The 18,765-nt window shown below is 44.6% G+C and overlaps 1 protein-coding gene across 1 annotated transcript in view; it reads right to left on the bottom strand.

Annotated features, from left to right (window-relative positions):
* Positions 1 to 10,779: 10,779 nt before the first annotated feature.
* Positions 10,780 to 18,765, bottom strand: part of MRPS5 (mitochondrial ribosomal protein S5) — a 46,651-nt gene continuing 38,665 nt past the window's right edge. Inside the window, exons 10-11 of the mRNA XM_035111084.3 lie at positions 12,851 to 12,987; positions 10,780 to 11,342 (exon numbers count right to left, since the gene is read on the bottom strand). Coding sequence (XP_034966975.3) covers positions 11,118 to 11,342; positions 12,851 to 12,987 — 362 coding nt within the window. The 3' untranslated portion in view covers positions 10,780 to 11,117. The remainder of the gene's footprint in view (positions 11,343 to 12,850; positions 12,988 to 18,765) is intronic.

The raw sequence follows: 18,765 nt of genomic DNA on the forward strand, positions 1-18,765 counted from the left end.
ACCAATTATGCAAACTTTCTTTCATCTCCCGTGGATCTCAAGCAGGGCGGCACCTTCCCGTTTCAGCCCAGGTGGAGAAATGGGATGGGCCAGTACCCTGTGGCATCTCACACCACATTTATCCAGGGACTAATCTATACTTGTGAGCTATAACGTTATAGATGCTTTATAAAATTGTGACACCAGGGGGCGCTGTACAGCAGTCAATGGAAGCTTACGTTAAGAGTTATATAACTTTTTTTTGTTAGCGTTTGTTGTTGTTGTTTTATAGAGCAGTATAGATCCAGCCCAGGTTGATGAGAAGCCTAACTGTCTTTGGCTAAGGTCCATCATACTCAAAGTACCAGTAGCATCCTCTCGCATTGTCCTGGATCTTTTCCCAAAGCAAACGGAGTTTAATTTAACGCAAAATTTGAGTGTGCTCATATCAGGAATAGTTTGATATTCCTACAGCCAAATTAGCTCCATATACATTGAGATTTGAACTGCTAGGGGGGCAGGAGCTGGGACCAAACAACGGGAGCTCACCCCGTCGTGGGGATTCGAACTGCTGACCTTCTGATCAGCAAGCCCTAGGCTCTGTGATTTAGACCACAGCGCTGCACAACCCCAGAGTCGTCCGCGACTGGACCTTTACCTTTTTACATTGAGATTAGCCCTTCATCTAGGTTCCACCTGTGAGGTTAAAAGGAGGGAACTCAGCCTTCTTATCACTGCCCGAGCTTTTGCAGACAGGGAGAGAACATTTGATACTTGCTTTCAGCCAGAGGAATGTGTCTTCTGGCCAGGGACAGATGCCAGCATAGCTGGGGAATTGGAAATCCAAAGCTGCCTGGCCACCTGAGGCTTAAATCACCTCTGATTGCCTCTTCTACTTTTATTCAGCCATTTGATCTGCATCTGCATAAGAAAGGAAAAGCAGAAGAAAGGCATTTATCTTCTTTTGGCAAGGAGCATTCTCCCCAATGCAGGTTTTACATTTGCATTACAAACTGCTCGGAGCAGGAGCTGCTTTCAGACTCCTGTCACGCTTGCAACCAACCCCGAGCACTCGTTCCTGCCAGCCATACCACCATCAACCTGGCTCATCCTGACAGCTGATTTTATTATATTCTTTAAAACGTTCTATAGAGTGCAACCGAACATCATAATTCAACGTCGAACCGCTGTGCTGTGCCAGACAGAAGCAGTCCATCTAGGTTAGTTTTCTGGCAGTTGAAGCCCACATGCCACAGAGATTATGGAGATAGCTCAGTCAGAAGAGCATGAGACCCTGAATCTCAGGGCCATGGGTTCAAGTCCCATGTTGGGCGGAAGATTGCAGGGGGTTGGACTAGATGACCCTCGTGGTCCTTCCCAACTCTACAATTCTATGATTCTATGTCATTTATCACCACCATCTGATAGTCAAAAGCGTATCGTCTTGGAACATGGGAGATCACATTTCTGGCTATTGGGGCTGGCAGACAGCAGTAGTTGCAAAAGACTCCTCCTCTCTGTATTCATATATCAAATCAATCAAATACTTTATTATGGCCATAGGCCCATATTTAGGTACCAACACAGAATAATATACATCATACAGCAGAATAAAATAGAACAGAAGAAAGTAAAATGAATTGAATTAATTCCATTCATATAAATCCTATCCCTATAAATATTTTAAGTTACATTTACAAGGTAGGAACAACATATCACTTAGTTCATCAGGTCACCACTATAAATCAAGCACTTGGACGGAGTAAGAAGTGTACTCATATATTTTTTAAATCTGCTTTGGCAAGTAGCCGTCATTACATGCTGTGGGAATGATTTCTTCAGGATAAGGACGTGCTGAGCTGTAATAATAATAATAATAATAATAATAATAATAATAATAATAATAATAATGTTGTTTAGTCGTTTAGTCGTGTCCAACTCTTCGTGACCCCATGGACCATAGCACGCCAGGCACTCCTGTCTTCCACTGCCTCCCGCAGTTCGGTCAAACTCATGTTCGTAGCTTCAAGAACACTGTCCAACTATCGCGTCCTCTGTCGTCCCCTTCTCCTAGTGCCCTCCATCTTTCCCAACATCAGGGTCTTTTCCAGGGAGTCTTCTCTTCTCATGAGGTGGCCAAAGTATTGGAGCCTCAGCTTCACGATCTGTCCTTCCAGTGAGCACTCAGGGCTGATTTCCTTAAGAATGGATAGGTTTGATCGTCTTGCAGTCCATGGGACTCTCAAGAGTCTCCTCCAGCACCATAATTTAAGGTGCTACTGAAGGATTTTTTTTACTTTACTTTTTTTTTTTTTGAAAAACCTTTATTTACTTATAAAATTTCAGAAAACAAAATACATAAGAAAATACATACAAAGCACATATTATTCAGTTACAAAAACAAAACAAAATATATATAGCAAATAAGCAATATTTTCGAATTGTACCGTTATGAAATCGGCCTCCGAATCTCGGTAATTTGAGATTTGATCTTTACAATTTTTATAATCTTGGACCGAGAGGCTCGAAATATAAAAGCCAGATAAGAAGAAAGCAGGAGCGGAAAGAAGACAAAAGAAAGGAGAGATCCCAGGTAAGTCAGTGATAAGGGGAGGAAAAGGGGGGGGTAAGACAAGGGGGGGTGGGATAAAATAAAGAGGGAGGGAAAACAGGGGGAGAGGGGGGGGGAGAAGGAAAGAAAACGAGAAAAGTAAGAGTAAGGAAAGTAAAGGTAAGTATGATGTAAAGTAGAATAGAGATGTGACTTCCAAACACTTATCATCGGTTCCCTCTCATTGTTATGTTCTATTAAGCTTCTCCTTTTCTTTTTAATTAAATATCTTTCTCTACTCCCATCACCTTATTTCTTATTCTCTTATGTCTCTCAATCTAAACATATCACTAATTTTGTGCTTAGTTTTTGTTTATAAAAATATTCATCCACATATTTCCATTCATCTTTAACTTTTTGTTTAGGTATCCTTCTGGTCACTGCGGTTAACTTTGCTAGTGTCATGTATTCAGTCAATTTTAGATACCAATCTTGAATGGTTGGGATCTTATCTCCTCTCCAATTTTGGGCGATCAGCATCCTGGCTGCCGCACACGCATAGAGTAGTATATTCCTCCTATCCGGTGGTATGTTCTCCGGGATCATGCTTAACAGCATGATCTCGGGTTTTTTCTCGAATGTAAATCTCAACATTTTTTTCAGTTCTTCATATATACTTGACCAATATGAGCTGATCTTACTACAGCTCCACCAGCAGTGGAAAAAGTCTCCCAACTTCTCCTTACATTTCCAGCATTTATCTTGATTGTTTCTGTAAATTTTTGCCAATTTGGCTGGTGTGAGGTGGTACCTATAAACCATCTTCCATATATTTTCCCTTATTGTCATACAAGCTGTAAAATTTATATCCTCGGTCCATAATTTCTCCCACTGCTTAACATAGATTACCCTCCCTATATCTTTAGCCCATTTTATCATTACCTCTTTTACTATCTCATCTTTCATGTCCCATTCTAATAAAAATTTGTAAATTTTTGCCAATGGTTTTTCCTGATTTTCCAATAATAATTCTTGTAATTTTGATCTTTTATCCTCAAATCCAATTACTTTATGTCCTTTAAAAATCGATTGCAATTGAAGATAATGTAACCAGCTTTGACAATATTGTTCGATTTGGTTATATGGTTTTAGCTCATATTGGTCATTTACTTTTCTAAGCAGTTCTTTATATGTCGGCCAATTACTCCCTTTGGGTTCCTTACTTGTTGCTGACATTTCTACAGGTGAGGCCCACCATGGAATTTTAGGCTCTAATAAGCATCTAAATTCCTCCCATATATCTAATAGGGGTTTTTTAAATACATGGTTTGTAAATGATGTGTATTCACCTCTTTTTTCTTTTAATAGGTGTGCATGCCAACCTCTGATGTTTTTAAAACCTTCCAATTTGAGTAGCTCCAAATCATCCAGCATGAACCATTCCCGCATCCAACACAGGCAAGATGCAGCGTAATACAATTTGAGATTCGGAACTCCTAATCCACCTCTTTCTCTTGCATCCGTTAATAATCTATATTGTACTCTTGCCTTCTTTCCTTGCCAAATAAAATTGTTTAGATCTTTCTTCCAAGTGTCAAATGTTTCTTTTTTTAATTTTATTGGCAGCATTTGAAACAAAAATATCAATTTCGGTAAAACCATCATTTTAATTGCGGCAATCCTGCCGGAAAGTGTTAGATTCAATCCCTTCCAATTATCCATATCTACTTTTATTTTCCTCCAAGTTTTAGCATAATTATTATCAAATAATTCCACTTTATTATTAGAAATAATGATTCCCAAATATTTAATTTTCCTCACTATCTCCCACCCGCTAATCATTTGTATTTCTTCTCCTTCTGCTTTTCTTATATTTTTAATCATCAATTTAGTTTTTTGGTTATTAACTTTTAATCCAGCTACTTTCCCATAATCCAATAACTTTCTTTTCAATTTGGGTAGGGTCTCCACTGGGTCTTCCAGCATTATTATCAGATCCAGCATTATTATCAGATCCGGAAAAAAATCCGAAAAAAAAATGGTCGGATTTTTTTTACTTTACTGTGAGACTAGGATACAGATGGTATTTAACACCCACCAGATTGACAAAAATGTCTTAAAAAGAAATTGTTTCTGTTGGAAGTGTAAGGAAAATGAGGGATCCTTTTTCCACATGTGGCGGTCCTATAAAGTAATTAAGGAATATCAGGAAACTCATGTTCGTAGCTTCAAGAACACTGTCCAACCATCTCGTCCTCTGTCGTCCCCTTCTCCTAGTGCCCTCCATCTTTCCCAACATCAGGGTCTTTTCCAGGGAGTCTTCTCTTCTCATGAGGTGGCCAAAGTATTGGAGCCTCAGCTTCACGATCTGTCCTTCCAGCGAGCACTCAGGGCTGATTTCCTTCAGAATAGATAGGTTTGCTTCTTGCAGTCCATAGGACTCTCATGACAAGAGTCTCCTCCAGCACCATAATTCAAAAGCATCAATTCTTCGGCGATCAGCCTTCTTTATGGTTCAGCTCTCACTTCCATACATCACTACTGGGAATAATTTATTATTTATACCCCGCCCATCTGGCTGGGTTTCCCCAGTCACTCTGGGTGGCTTCCAACAGAAAAATAAAATAATTGATTAAACATTAAAAGCCTCCCTAAACAGGGCTGCCTTCAGATGTCTTCTAAAAACCTGGTAGCTGTTTTTCTCTTTTCTCTCTTTGACTGGACCTCAGTGTCCAGGCAGAACGATGGGGGTGGAGACGCTCCTTCAGGTATACTGGACTGAGGCCATTTAGGGCTTTAAAGGTCAGCACCAACACTTTGAATTGTGCTCGGAAACGTACTGGGAGCCAATGTAGATCTTTCAAGACCGGTGTTATGTGGTCTCAGCGGCCGCTCCCAGACACCAGTCTGGCTGCCGCATTCTGGATTAGTTGTAGTTTCCGGGTCACCTTCAAAGGTAGCCCCACGTAGAGCGCATTGCAGTAGTCCAAGCAGGAGATAACCAGAGCATGCACCACTCTGGCGAGACAGTCTGCAGGCAGGTAGGGTCTCAGCCTGCATACCAGATGGAAGCAGAACAGGCAATCACGGGAAATGAAGATGCCAAAACAATAAGATAAACCACCATGACAATCTCCCTGATACGAGATGTAGTGTACAAACTTATAACTAATGAGGACTATTCCAAATTATTTATCGGGTATAATACTCCCAAACCAAAATCAAATGAAGAAACTTAAATGCTTATTAAATAAGCTATAAATCAATTAACCTAACGAGGGGCTGGCTATTTTCTCGTTTCATTGGAGCTGTGTTCCTCAGAGGGAAAAGATTAGAGATAGGTTTTTAATATCTTATAGTTTAAATAATATCAAAAGGAGCCAAACTCTCCACTGCAATTATGCCAAACTTTAACAAATACTAAATCAAACTGAGCAGCCTGGGAATTACCCCCCAAAAGGCTAAAGTTATTTCTATGTGAGGTTCGACAACCTACAACGATATTTAATGAAAAAGAAATTCTATTCTTGCAAGATTAAAGCACAGGCTGTTTCCAGCCCTCTAATGATAAGTTTTCAAACTAACATAATTTTGCAATTGACTCAGTGACATGATCCCAAATTCATTTTTTCAATTTATAAATGGTTTGAGAGAAGTTCCATATAAGTTTGTTATATTTAAGTTGCCTGGGACACACCCTAAGTCAGAATGGTGTTACTGCCCCTTTAAAGAACAGAGCCTCTCCTGGTATAAAAGGTCACAATTAGCTACATTCGGCAGCAGTCAGAATTATGTTGGTTTATATTATTGCATACCCAATGGAGCTGATAGACAGGTGCCCTGGACACAGAATTGACCTGCGCCTGCATGGACAGCTGTGAGTCCAACATGACTCCCAGGCTGCGCACCTGGTCCTTCAGGGGCACAGTTACCCCATTCAGGACCAGGGAGTCCTCCACACCTGCCCGCCTCCTGTCCCCCACAAAAAGTACTTCTGTCTTGTCAGGATTCAACCTCAATCTGTATAAAGAGGTGATTCATTTCTGTTTGTTTTAAACTTTCAGATCAGTCACCTCAAATATTTTATAATAGTAGACATAGAATAGTAGACACGCTCTAACCAGCTAAGCTATATCATTTTATATGAGTTGATGGCTAGAACTCAACCTGCTTTATAGCTCTCCGCATGCCTGAATAATCAGCTACCTGCTCAGCAATGGAGAAACTCCAATGGCAAAACGGAGCACCGTCTGCAGCAATTGTTTCTTATTATTTCTTGAGATCTAATTATTTCTTTCTGGAGTGTGGGAGGACGCTGCTTGAAACGCTCAGCAACAGCAATTAAAACAAATGCAAACCTCGGTTTCCCCACTAATTTGTTTAAAGTAATTAGCTGAACATAATATGGAGTGGGTTTAAAAATAAAAAATAAAAATCCTAGGTACAATGACTCAGCATGACCTTTTAAACTTCACTGATTCCAAACTGCGCCTTTCCTCCTATTCAGTCATTTCCACCAATTCCATGTAATGCTGCCAGAGCCATGATCTCAGTGGCAAAATCTGATAAGAGTCTCGGCAACAGGAACATGATCAACAAAACATTTTATGTGAGAATGTGGCAGCGGCACACCCCTTAAAAACAATTGGAATAAATTAATCTCCTCAATTATTTTTAAGGAATTCCCAAGGAAGTAGCCAATGACTTGACGGACAGTGCAACCCCAAGGTTGTGCTTGGATGCAAAGCACAGCGAATAAAGTTTTATCCAGTGCATGCCAGGCTCAATGGCCTCTGAACTGCATCACTTTAAATTGCAAGTTGGAGCAAATTGCAACTTTGAATGTTCTTCACACCGCTGCAGGTAGCAAACTCCATCATCTCAACCCTATGGCATAGTGGAGGGGGCACAAGGACGGTTGCCCTGGGTGCAAAATTGTTAGGGGATACAAAATTTCAACACCTCAATACAGCGACAAGCTTCCATCGCTGGGCTCCATTGAAAACGGCTTCTCCCCGTGAACCAGGAAGTGAACTCTCTGGACAACAGAACAACTCTTTTTAAAATTATTTCTGCAGTTGCAATATCTTGGGTGACGCAGACGCCAATAGGCAGTTGAATGCTCATGTGTACTCAGTCTGTTTGCCACCGTCCTCCATGCTGCCCCGGGTGCTAGCAACCCACGCTATGCCACTGTCTCAACCCACTGCCTTACAGAGATTAAGGCAGGCACCCCCAAACTTCAGCCCTCCAGATGTTTTGGACTACAATTCCCATCTTCCCCGACCACTGGTCCTGTTAGCTGGGGATCATGAGAGTTGTAGGCCAAAACATCTGGAGGGCCAAAGTTTGGGGATGCCTGGATTAAAGGTTTCAGAGAAGCCAGGGATGATGAATTTTGGGCTCTGCAGATGTTGCTCAACTTTAGCTCCACCATCCCTGAGATGGAGTCCAACAACACCGGGGGCCCAAAGTCGAAGAGCATTGCTTTCCCATCCCTGAATAAGCCATGTTCCTCAGTTCAATAGCTTTTTAATCTATGACCTCTGGAACAAGATACCGTAGTTCCCCTGCCTTTTGTCAAGGGGACAATGGAGTACAGAGAAGTGTGCCACCTGGTGGCTGCTGTGCGTCCTAAAGGAAACTGCAGCTCTTCTGGTCATCCATTTATTGCTTAAACCAGCCTAATCAATGGTTTGGGCGGGGTGGTAATCCAGCAATATGTGAAAAAGGCTGATGAAAAAGGCTTCTAAGCTGCCTTCCAAAATATATTTCCAAAATGTCGCATAAAATACAACACAAAAACGAAAATCAAGATTCACAACTGAAATAGTAAAATTGGCTTATCGCTTCAAACCGTCCATTCCACCGTAAGCTTTTGAAAGCAAGATCCAGAAACAGACATCTGTTGGGAGAACACAGAGGAGTGCCTCTTTCTCCCTGTTGTTCATTAGGCTGCCGGTTGAGCTGCTTCTCCATGGAAATATTACCAAGATGGGTCAATATGACATACGGTTTGTGGGCGGAAGTCTGGGGACTCTTGCAATAACTCCTCACCCCCCCCCCCAAAAAAAAATCTCTTCAAGGCTGGGCAGTAAATCGATGCTGGTTCATGATGCGACAGAAGAATGAAGGACTAGATAGAACACAAAGAACATGTGTATCATTTATTTTTTAAAAAAGTTCTGTACAGGAAAAATAAAGTACCTGAAGTTAGTTGTTGGCTCAAACTTCTTTTATATAAATTTATTTATTTGGTTTTTCAGATTAAAATTTTAGTCACACATCCAACATAGAAACAAGATTCCAAAGAATCTCATGGACTTCCCTCCTCCCTGTTGTGGGTCCTATTTTTAATCATTTCCTCCTGCATCTTTTATAACAATCCAAATCTTTTACCTCTCCATTGTGTCCAAAATTCACCATTAAACCACAAGTGTTATTCCAAACCTACTAACGATTTTATTTTTAAAAAAATAATTTTTATTAAATTTTCCAATTACAAACCAATCATATCAATTATTCCAAATTATACAAATACATATCAATTAAACCAAATATTATGCCAAATCATAAAATTTTTGACTTCCCATGCTTCAAAATCTGGGGATTCTGAATACTTGCTACCATCCTAGTCCAATTTCCAAATTCTTGTCCTTATACTCCATTATAGTCCCAATCTTTCCCAACAGTTCTTAATCCTACTAACCATTTTAACTGTTTGTGATGGTTTTCGAGATAAATTATAAATTTACGCCATTCCTTATTAAAATTATGGTCTTCCTGGATTCTTCCGGTCATTCTAGCCATTTCTTCTACCAGGTTCTTACCTTCTTTAGCCGGTCATTCAGGGAGGCTCCTGAAAGGTTGCTTTGTGCTGAAGCACAGCTGAAGTTCAAAGCACACACCTAGGCACACACCCTGCAATGGCCACACACAAACACACAGAGACCCTAAACTGCAAAACTCCCTCCCCAAAGGGGTGCATGCACCAACCTTTTGCCAGACTGTGTTCCTGTTCTCATACTGAGCATGTGGGTTTCTCCATCAATGCTGTCATCCGGGCTTCTTGAGACCAACGAAGTTTGTGCACCTATCCCCTTAAAAACCCACTGTTGGCTCCTCCTGCTCAGTTCTCGTTTGCTTCTCAGCATCTCAGATATCCAAAATGCCCTGCTCTCTATTGGATGCCAGGTTTTGACTCCCACCTTCCCGGTCATTCTGAACAGAGAAGAGGTGCAAGGAGCTTGTTTGTGAGCAAGGGCATCCACATCTGATGGAGGTGACTCCCCCCCCCCCGTTAATGGGGCACCCCATTTTGTGGTCCCGTCTCTCTCCCCTGCCCCGGTATCTGTTGGATACACTGCACAGCACACATTGTGTTACGGGTGCCTTATCATCGAAATTCCACCGGCTCTGAAAAGGTTGGCAACCCTCGATTCCCTGCTACTGCTGCTTTAATGGGGGAAGCCATAAAAACAGCTATTATTCTCATTCATCTTAATCCAGAAGCACAGTGCAGCGCAGGCTGCATGCCTACAGGAACATCTGCGAAGACCTTCTGCCTCTATTGAAATTAATGAAGCTTCCACAGCGGATGGGAGCGTTCCCAATACACATAGTTCAAATCACCTGCATTTATGAGAGTTTGCTGGATCGTGGTGGATGCATTTTGGAACGACTATTATGACTGTGGCCCAACTTCTCTCTTAACAATAGGTCTTGTTTGTTTGTTTGTTTTTAAAAACTAATTCCTTCAAGAGCAGACTTTCAGGTGTCTTTATCTCTCCTTTTCTTACACTGCTAACAGGACTGGGTAGTGCTTTTCTTGAGTACAAGGCATGTTTCTGACAAGTTTGTAGAATGCATTTCTTTAAAATAGTGGTGCCTTGAAGCTAAATCTGGGTTGCCTCTAACACTGTGCAAAGAGATGGTTATTTTTTTTTTCTTAGTGTGGCAGTGCCTAAACTTTGGAACTCCCTGCCAAGTGACAGAAGGGGGGAGGGCTTTGCTGTGTTTTCTTTAGTGCTGGCTTAAAACATTTTTTGTTCAGTCAATGAACGTAGAACGCCGACCTGTGTTTTAATCTTTTAATGCTAACTTCTGACTTTAATTATCTTGCGAATGTCTTCAATGCCTGTTTTTAAGCATCTTTTTAGCGACAGTTTTAAATTTTGTGCGTGGCCCGCTTAAAGGTTTTATTAACAGGCAGTATATAAATGCTGTGAAACAAATAAGGAGGCAGGAGAGGATTTTGTCACAACTTTATTTCTGCCACGTTGTTTGACAGTTCACCCCCGCCCCAAGTCATGCATGAAAACAACCTGTCGGTTGTAGGCTCTCCCACCCCTCCACAGCCTGGGTCAGCCGCAATAAAGCAGATGCAGTTATGAAATGTCAACCTTAGTATATATCTGTTGCTTGCCCTCAACAGAGAACTGCCCACTGGAGAGAGGCAGCCAAGCTGTTTTGAGCCCCTAAGTTAGAACGAAATCTTCACGCAGCATTGATCTTGGAATTTAATTCTAGGACCCTGTGTTGATGGTGCATCTTCCTCGCTTTTTGGGCATCTAAATACGGACCCGGTCTACGAAGCTGTTCTCCTCACATTTGCCCAGGCGTTCTTCTTCATTCCTAGCGCTGCCTTCACTTCACTGAACTCCAATTTGACATTGAGAGCTTCATCCTCGGGCTCCGGATCTTCTCTGATCGCCCCCTGGGGCTTTGCGACGACCACGGGAAGCGGGCCGCGTTCTTCACGGAATTCCACGACGTAGAGGCCTTTCTTATTGGCTAGGCTTTCGTGAGTTTCCTAGTTGGGGAGGGGAGGGGAGATACAAACATTTAAGCCACAAGTGGCTTGATCCATCCAATTTCAAACCTTAACCATCTAGGTATTCTGCATTGTTGTTGTTTAGTCGTTTAGTCGTGTCCGACTCTTCTTCTCTCGTATTCTGCATAGTTGGCTCTAAGGCTTTAGTGGCGAGATTGGCAAGTCCCCCCCTTTTTTCTAAACAAGAGAAGGGACGCTTTAGGATCCAGCAAGGATCTGCATGTGACTCGGAAACCGTTTTGTCTCATCCCTGTGTTTCCTCCCATCCTGTCGTGACCCAAGAGGTATCCCGTCCCCCCTCCCCTGGGTCATCCCTGTGACTCCCCCCACCCTGGCTCAACCCATGACCTATTCGGCCCCCCCACCCAGGGCTCCACTCGGCCTAGTCTGTAAAGTAGAGCCAAGGCCTAGTATGTAAATGCAAGCTGAGGCCTCCGCCCTGTATCTCCATTCCTTGGCCCCCACCCTTGGAAAAGGAACTGTCAGCTTCCGGGTTCTATTTCCCAGCATGCACTTTGGGGTGAGTTGTGTGTTCTGAAACACGGGGGTTTGGGGTTTTTACATGGCCCAGGTATGACACCTGCGTACGGAAAGTGTCTTAGGCTACTCTCTTATTTGCATGTGTCCAAATTTCAACGCTATCGGTCAAGCGGTTTCGTTGAACATTAGAGAGGAACGGACATGCCCAGTTTACATTTTTAAATATATAGAGATGTAGCTAAAAACATCCAGGTGATATAAAGCCAGAAAGAAAGCAAAGAAAAAGATTGTTTTCTGCTGCTCCAGAGAAGCGGACACGGAGCAATGGATTCAAACTTCAAGAAAGAAGATTCCACCTAAACATCAGGAAGAACTTCCTAACAGTAAGAGCTGTTCGGCAGTGGAATTTGCTACCAAGGAGTGTGGTGGAGTCTCCTTCTTTGGAGGTCTTTAAGCAGAGGCTTGACAGGCATATGTCAATAATGCTTTGGTGGTGTTTCCTGCTTGGCAGGGGGTTGGACTGGATGGCCCTTGTGGTCTCTTCCAACTCTATGATTCTATGAAACTCAAAACCATTCTTTTTGTTTTTTCAAGTCTCGTGATCAGCTCAATTAGCATGAATAAAGATTAAAGCTGATGCCCTAATAAGCCTTAACTGTGAGAGTCCGTGTTCTCAGGAAGGACTGAGTGCACGATCCCTCAGAACCTGGACTGGTTTACACACAACACTAAGCTAAACCATGGCTTCATGCAAACCCAGAGAGGTAACTAAAGCTGCTTTGCTTCTCTCTCTTGCCAGGCTGTTGCACTAACAGTTAATTATAGAATGACGCAATGCATGATTCCAACCCCCAGTGCATCATCTCTTAACCACGGAGAGCAAACTTTTTGGCAGAGGGCAATTTAGAATGCAAAGTGGCAATCTTGGCTCTCCAACTGACATGCATAGGATTGTACTGTAAAAAAAACAACATGAGCCACCCTGGATAAGACCGGGCACGTCTTACCTGTTTCGCTAATCCCTTGAAGAGCGCTCGGGTGACATTCAGTAAATTCCTGGATCCATAAAGCTTGGCGTACATGTCTTGAATCCCAATAAGTTTGCACATGGTAATGATAGCTCGGTGGCAGTGAAGACCATATCCTGGGGGGAGCAGTTAGTGAGCATTAAAGGAGTCCAGTAAAATAATTACTAAACAATTGCTTTGGGCATGGAATTGCACTACAAATCACACCATTTTGTTTTTTATTAAATTATATTTATTAGCATTTTCAACTTATGATTTCATTCACATCATCATATCCTATATAATAATGTCCAAGTTGTCCCTGCGTCCAAGCTGTCCCGTGTGTCCCTGGGGTACTGCGCATGTGCCCCAGGGATACAGGGATTGGACAGCAGAGACTGCGCGCGCGCACTCTCCCCCCCCCTCTGCCTCCTCCAACCGCCGCTCCCGCCGGACACTGCCTCACTGCAGGGCACGTCAGGGAAGCGAGGGTGGAGGCCGGCGAAGGCCTCCTCACAACCCTCCCTGGCCCGTGAGAGGAGCGGCGGTTGGAGGAGGGGGGGGGAGAGAGTGCACGCGTCCTTCCTGTCGGCGGCTGGGGGAGAGGAAGGAAGGAGGAGAAAGCGCTCCTCCGTTCCTGTCCCCCTGCCGCCGACAGCAAGGACGGGTCCCAGGGTTCGGAGAAGCGCTGCACAAGCGCTTCTCCGAACCGTGGGATGTCTGCTTCCTGTCGACGGCTGCGGGAGAGGAACGGAGGAGGAGAAAGCAGCGCTTTCTCCTCCTCCGTTCCTGTCCCCCTGCCGCCGACAGCAAGGACAGGTCCCAGGGTTCGGAGAAGCGCTGCGCAAGCGCTTCTCCGAACCCTGGGAGGTCTCCTTGCTGTCGGCGGCTGCGGGAGAGGAACGGAGGAGGAGAAAGCAGCGCTTTCTCCTCCTCCGTTCCTGTCCCCCTGCCGCCGACAGCAATGACAGGTCCCAGGGTTCGGAGAAGCGCTGCGCAAGCGCTTCTCCGAACCCTGGGAGGTCTCCTTGCTGTCGGCGGCTGCGGGAGAGGAACGGAGGAGGAGAAAGCAGCGCTTTCTCCTCCTCCGTTCCTGTCCCCCTGCCGCCGACAGCAATGACAGGTCCCAGGGTTCGGAGAAGCGCTGCGCAAGCGCTTCTCCGAACCCTGGGAGGTCTCCTTGCTGTCGGCGGCTGCGGGAGAGGAACGGAGGAGGAGAAAGCAGCGCTTTCTCCTCCTCCGTTCCTGTCCCCCTGCCGCCGACAGCAAGGACAGGTCCCAGGGTTCGGAGAAGCGCTGCGCAAGCGCTTCTCCGAACCCTGGGAGGTCTCCTTGCTGTCGGCGGCTGCGGGAGAGGAACGGAGGAGGAGAAAGCAGCGCTTTCTCCTCCTCCGTTCCTGTCCCCCTGCCGCCAACAGCAATGACAGGTCCCAGGGTTCGGAGAAGCGCTGCGCAAGCGCTTCTCCGAACCCAGAATTTTCTAGAGCCCGTTATTGAACGGGCTGAAATACACTAGTTACATCATAATACCATATAAAAGAGAACATAAGAAAAAACAAACAGAAAACCAATCTTGTATTAATACCTCTGTCATAACTTCGACTTCCCCGTTCCTCCCTTCCCTAGTCTAGTTATATCCCATATTAGCAATTTTCATAATTAAATGATTCCAAAATCACACCATTTTGAACCATCACAATTTGCACCTGAGCCTGAGATGGGTACAGATTGGCCAGGGGCTCCAAAACCTGATGAAACCGCCCAGTCAATTCCAATTTACCTTCTCTCCGCCCCTGCTGTCACTAAACTCTTTTGCACAAGTGTTTAAAACTGCGGGCCAGAACATCAGTTAAGTGGATCATACTTTATTTATACCCGAGTCCATACTGAACCACCGCCTGCCCAAATATAGCTTGCAGAGCTCCAGAGCCTAGACCAGGCGTCCCCAAACTTCTGCCCTCCAGATGTTTTGGACTACAATTCCCCTCATCCCTGACCACTGGTCCTGTTAGCTAGGGATCATGGGAGTTGTAGGCCAAAACATCTGGAGGGCTGCAGTTTGGGGATGCCTGGCCCAGACCTTCTTACACATCAGAGAATCGGACCCTAATCAGAGATGCACACAGATTTGGGCTGCGATGTTGAGTAGACCTGAGACAGGGAAAGAACAAGAACCACAGGAACTGAGAAACTATGTATTCTTCCTTAAGGCCTGTAAGAGGTTTTAATTCAAGCCAGAAGGCCATGGCACGGTGCACTGTATCACCTTTGTTATTCTGGAGGTGTAGGAGAGAAGGAAGAGAGAAAGGGAGAGCAAAGTCCTATCCAAATATTGCACAGCATGGAGATTAAGTGCATGTCTTCCCCCCCTCCCGAGACATTTATACCAACTGCACAACATGAGATTTATAGCGAGGTTTTTTATAGGCCTCCAATTAAGGGCACTACTTAAAAGGCATCAGCCACAAGTGCTGCAAAAGGAGGATGGCCCTTCTGAAACAACTGTGCTTTGGCGGAGGAAACACTCCCATTGAGCTGATCTCGGTAACAGTCTGGGTAGCTAGGAATGAGAAGCAGAACAGTGTAGGCTGTAAGAATGTGTCTGAGGAGCGGTCAGAGCTTTCAAGAAGCTTAAAATGGGAAGCTTGCATGATGGACTTTATGGAACTTGCCGAACTGACAGGGAGACTCCACGACCAGGAAGAAGAGATGGTGGAAGAAGAATGGAAGAAATTTAAATTATATTTGAAAAAAATGTAACATTTAATATTTTATAAACCTTAAGGGAAGTTGAAATAGGCTTTCGGGGTAGAATTAGGAATTATGTTTTGTGTTTTAGTTTTTGTATATGAATAAGGGTGATAAGTTTTTAATATGGATAATATTTTGACTTTGAGTAATTTTTAATATGGGAAACTGCTAAAGATGATTAAAATTGAAATTCAGATTTTTTGGGGGGCGGGGGGGATTCAGGGAAGTCACCAAAAAGAGGTAAAGAAAAAGTATGAAATTGTAAGAATTATTATGTGTTGGTTTTTTTTGGTGGTTTTTTTGTTTGTCTGTGTTCTTATAAAATGAATAAAATTTATCCTATATAATAAAGTCCAAGTGTCCCTGCGCCCAAGTTTTCCCGTGTGTCCCTGGGTCACTGCGCATGGGCCCCAGGGACACAGGGATTGGACGGAGAGACAATGGCCAACCGCCGCTCCGCCAACCGCCGCTCCGCCAACCGCCGCTCCGAAGCCCAGTCTCATGCTGGAGGTGCGCGGTGAGGCGGCGGGGGACGGCGCTTCCTCGGCGAACACAAGCAGGCAGACAGCCCGCCTGCTTGCCTTCCCCGAGGAAGCCGAAGCGGCAGTGGGCGCCGAGGGAAGCCGGCTTTGGCTTGGCGGTGGCGGGAAGAAGGGGAGGAATTCCTCCCCTTTTTCCCGCCGCCGCCAAGCCAGTCCCTGAGCCGAAGTGCGGCGCGGCGGGGTTTTTCGCCGTTTGCCTCCCCCTGGGGGGAAGGCAAACGGCGAAAAGCCCCCGCTGCGGACTGGCTTGGCCAGTCCCGGAGCCGAATTGCGGCGTGGCGGGGGCTTTTTGTCGTTTGCCCCCCCTTAGCTCGGGGAAGGCAAACGGCGAAAAGCTCCCCCCCCCGCGCCGCAATTCGGCTCTGTCCCCCGCGCTTTGGTTTGGGGAAGCAGGCAGGGAGACGCAACAGCCCGGGAAGCTGCGGGCTGTTGCGTCTCCCTGCCTGCTTCCCCGAGCCGTAGCGCATCGGGGGACAGCCGAAGATCGGCGGGCGCTGTTTGCTGGGGTTGACAAACCCCGGCAAGCAGCGCCCGCCGATCTTCGTGTGACAGGCGGTGGGGAATGCAGGCAGGCAAGAGAGCAAGCGCCTGCCTGCCTGCCTTCCCCGCCACCAGTCCCCCGGTGCTTCGTGTAGCGCTGCTGGGTGCCGACCCGGCAGGCCGCTTCCTTGATCTGGCGGCCTGCCGGGTCGGCGCTGATCAGCGCTGCGCGGAGCACCGGATCGAGGAGCCGGCATGCGTTCTAGCGCCCGTTTATTTAACGGGCTGAAGACACTAGTTTAATATAAAATAAAATAAAATGGGAAGCTTGCTACCAAAGCGACAGGATTTTGAATGGCATTCATTAATTTGGGTGGGAGGCAACGTGCTTGTTAACGGGAACAAGGCGACTTATTATTGAAAGCATTGTTCACTGCTTTGTTGCTAAGCAAACTCCCTGCGCTGCTTTCATTTGTCATCTGAATATGCCACTTGCTCAAAGCTTTTTTATTCTAGTTACAGGTAAGTAGCCATGTTGGTCTGGTATAGTCGAAACAAAATAAAAAAAATTCCTTCCAGTAGCACCTTAGAGACCAACTAAGTTTGTCATTGGTATGAGCTTTCGTGTGCATGCACACTTCTTCAGAAACACTGAAACAGAAGTCACCAGATGCCCACATATAGTGAGAGGGTAGGGAGGGGCCGGACATTCTATACAAAATCTCACAATAGCTGTCTTATTACAAAAGAATTTCAGAAATAGACTGGAAAGAGAAGTTGCTGAACTGCAATTTATCACCAAACTTAAAATAATGGAGAAACCTGGTCTAAATAAAGACATTGCATTTGGTCTTACAGGAAGAATTTACGACTGTTTACAATTGGTCCCACAGGAAAAGCAAGGGGTGAGATGGTTAAAGATAGCTTTATCATGTAGAATGAGATAAGAATCCAATGTCTTTATTTAGACCAGGTTTCTCTTTCTGAAATTCTTTTGTAATAAGACAGCTATTGTGAGATTTTGTATAGAATGTCCGGCCCCTCCCCACCCTCTCACTATATGTGGGCATCTGGTGACTTCTGTTTCAGTGTATCTGAAGAAGTGTGCATGCACACGAAAGCTCATGCCAATGACAAACTTAGTTGGTCTCTAAGGTGCTACTGGAAGGAACTTTTTTATTCTGCAAATCTGGTCCTACAGGAGGCTAAGGGAACTGCAATTAGTCCCGGATCCTCTGGCAGTTCATTTTCACCTTTGGGAGGGAAGGGAGCTCCAAGCCTCTCTCCCCATGACTTTGAAGCCAAGAGAGCTAGGTAACATAGGCCCTGTTTTGTACACTGCTGCCACTATTTCATGTTTAAGCGCTGCAGGATGTGCGTTAGATACCATAATGTCAGTGATATGAAGATTGCTTTTCGAGGCATGATTCGGTTATGAGACAGAAGAATGCTGCTGGAGGCAAGCAGGCAGATAGAGCTGGATATGTTTAGCCTAAAGAAAAGAAGAACTTAAAAGGGAGGGGAGACATGATAATGCTTTTTAAATATCCGAAGGACTGTCATGCAGAAGATGGGGTGGACTTGGTCTCTATTGCTCCAGAAAGCAGGACTAGAACCAGTTTGGCAATTGCAGAGAAGCAGACCCCATTTCAACACACACAGAGAGGAATAGAGGTCAGTGGCAGAGCACATACAGGAAGTCCCCAGTCCAGGACTTAGAATCTCCTGTTGACAGGTGTGTCTTCTCTCTTTACCCAATATATTATTCTCTTTATACGTTACTTAATTTAAACATATCACCAAATCAGATTTCATACCTTCTTTTGTTAAATAATCCTCTAATAATTTCCATTCATTTTGAATTTTCTGTTTAGGGATATTTCATATGGAGGCTGTCATTTCGGCCAGATTCATATATTCTATTATTTTGATTTGCCAATCATGCACCGTTGGGATTAACAAAGATATGGATGAAAAGCAAGTAAAAAGAGGAAATTAAAGAAATTAAAGAAACCGGTATACAGATAATCGGAAGTATCTTTTTAAAATTTGTTTCCCCCCCCTCTTTATCTTCCTTTTCTTTTCTTTTTCCTTTCTTTTTTTCTTTTCTTTCCCCCCCCCCCTTTCTTTTTCTGTTTTCTG

This window comes from Zootoca vivipara, chromosome 3 (genome assembly GCF_965207765.1).
Source record: "Zootoca vivipara chromosome 3, rZooViv2.hap1.1, whole genome shotgun sequence".
Lineage (NCBI taxonomy): Eukaryota > Metazoa > Chordata > Lepidosauria > Squamata > Lacertidae > Zootoca > Zootoca vivipara.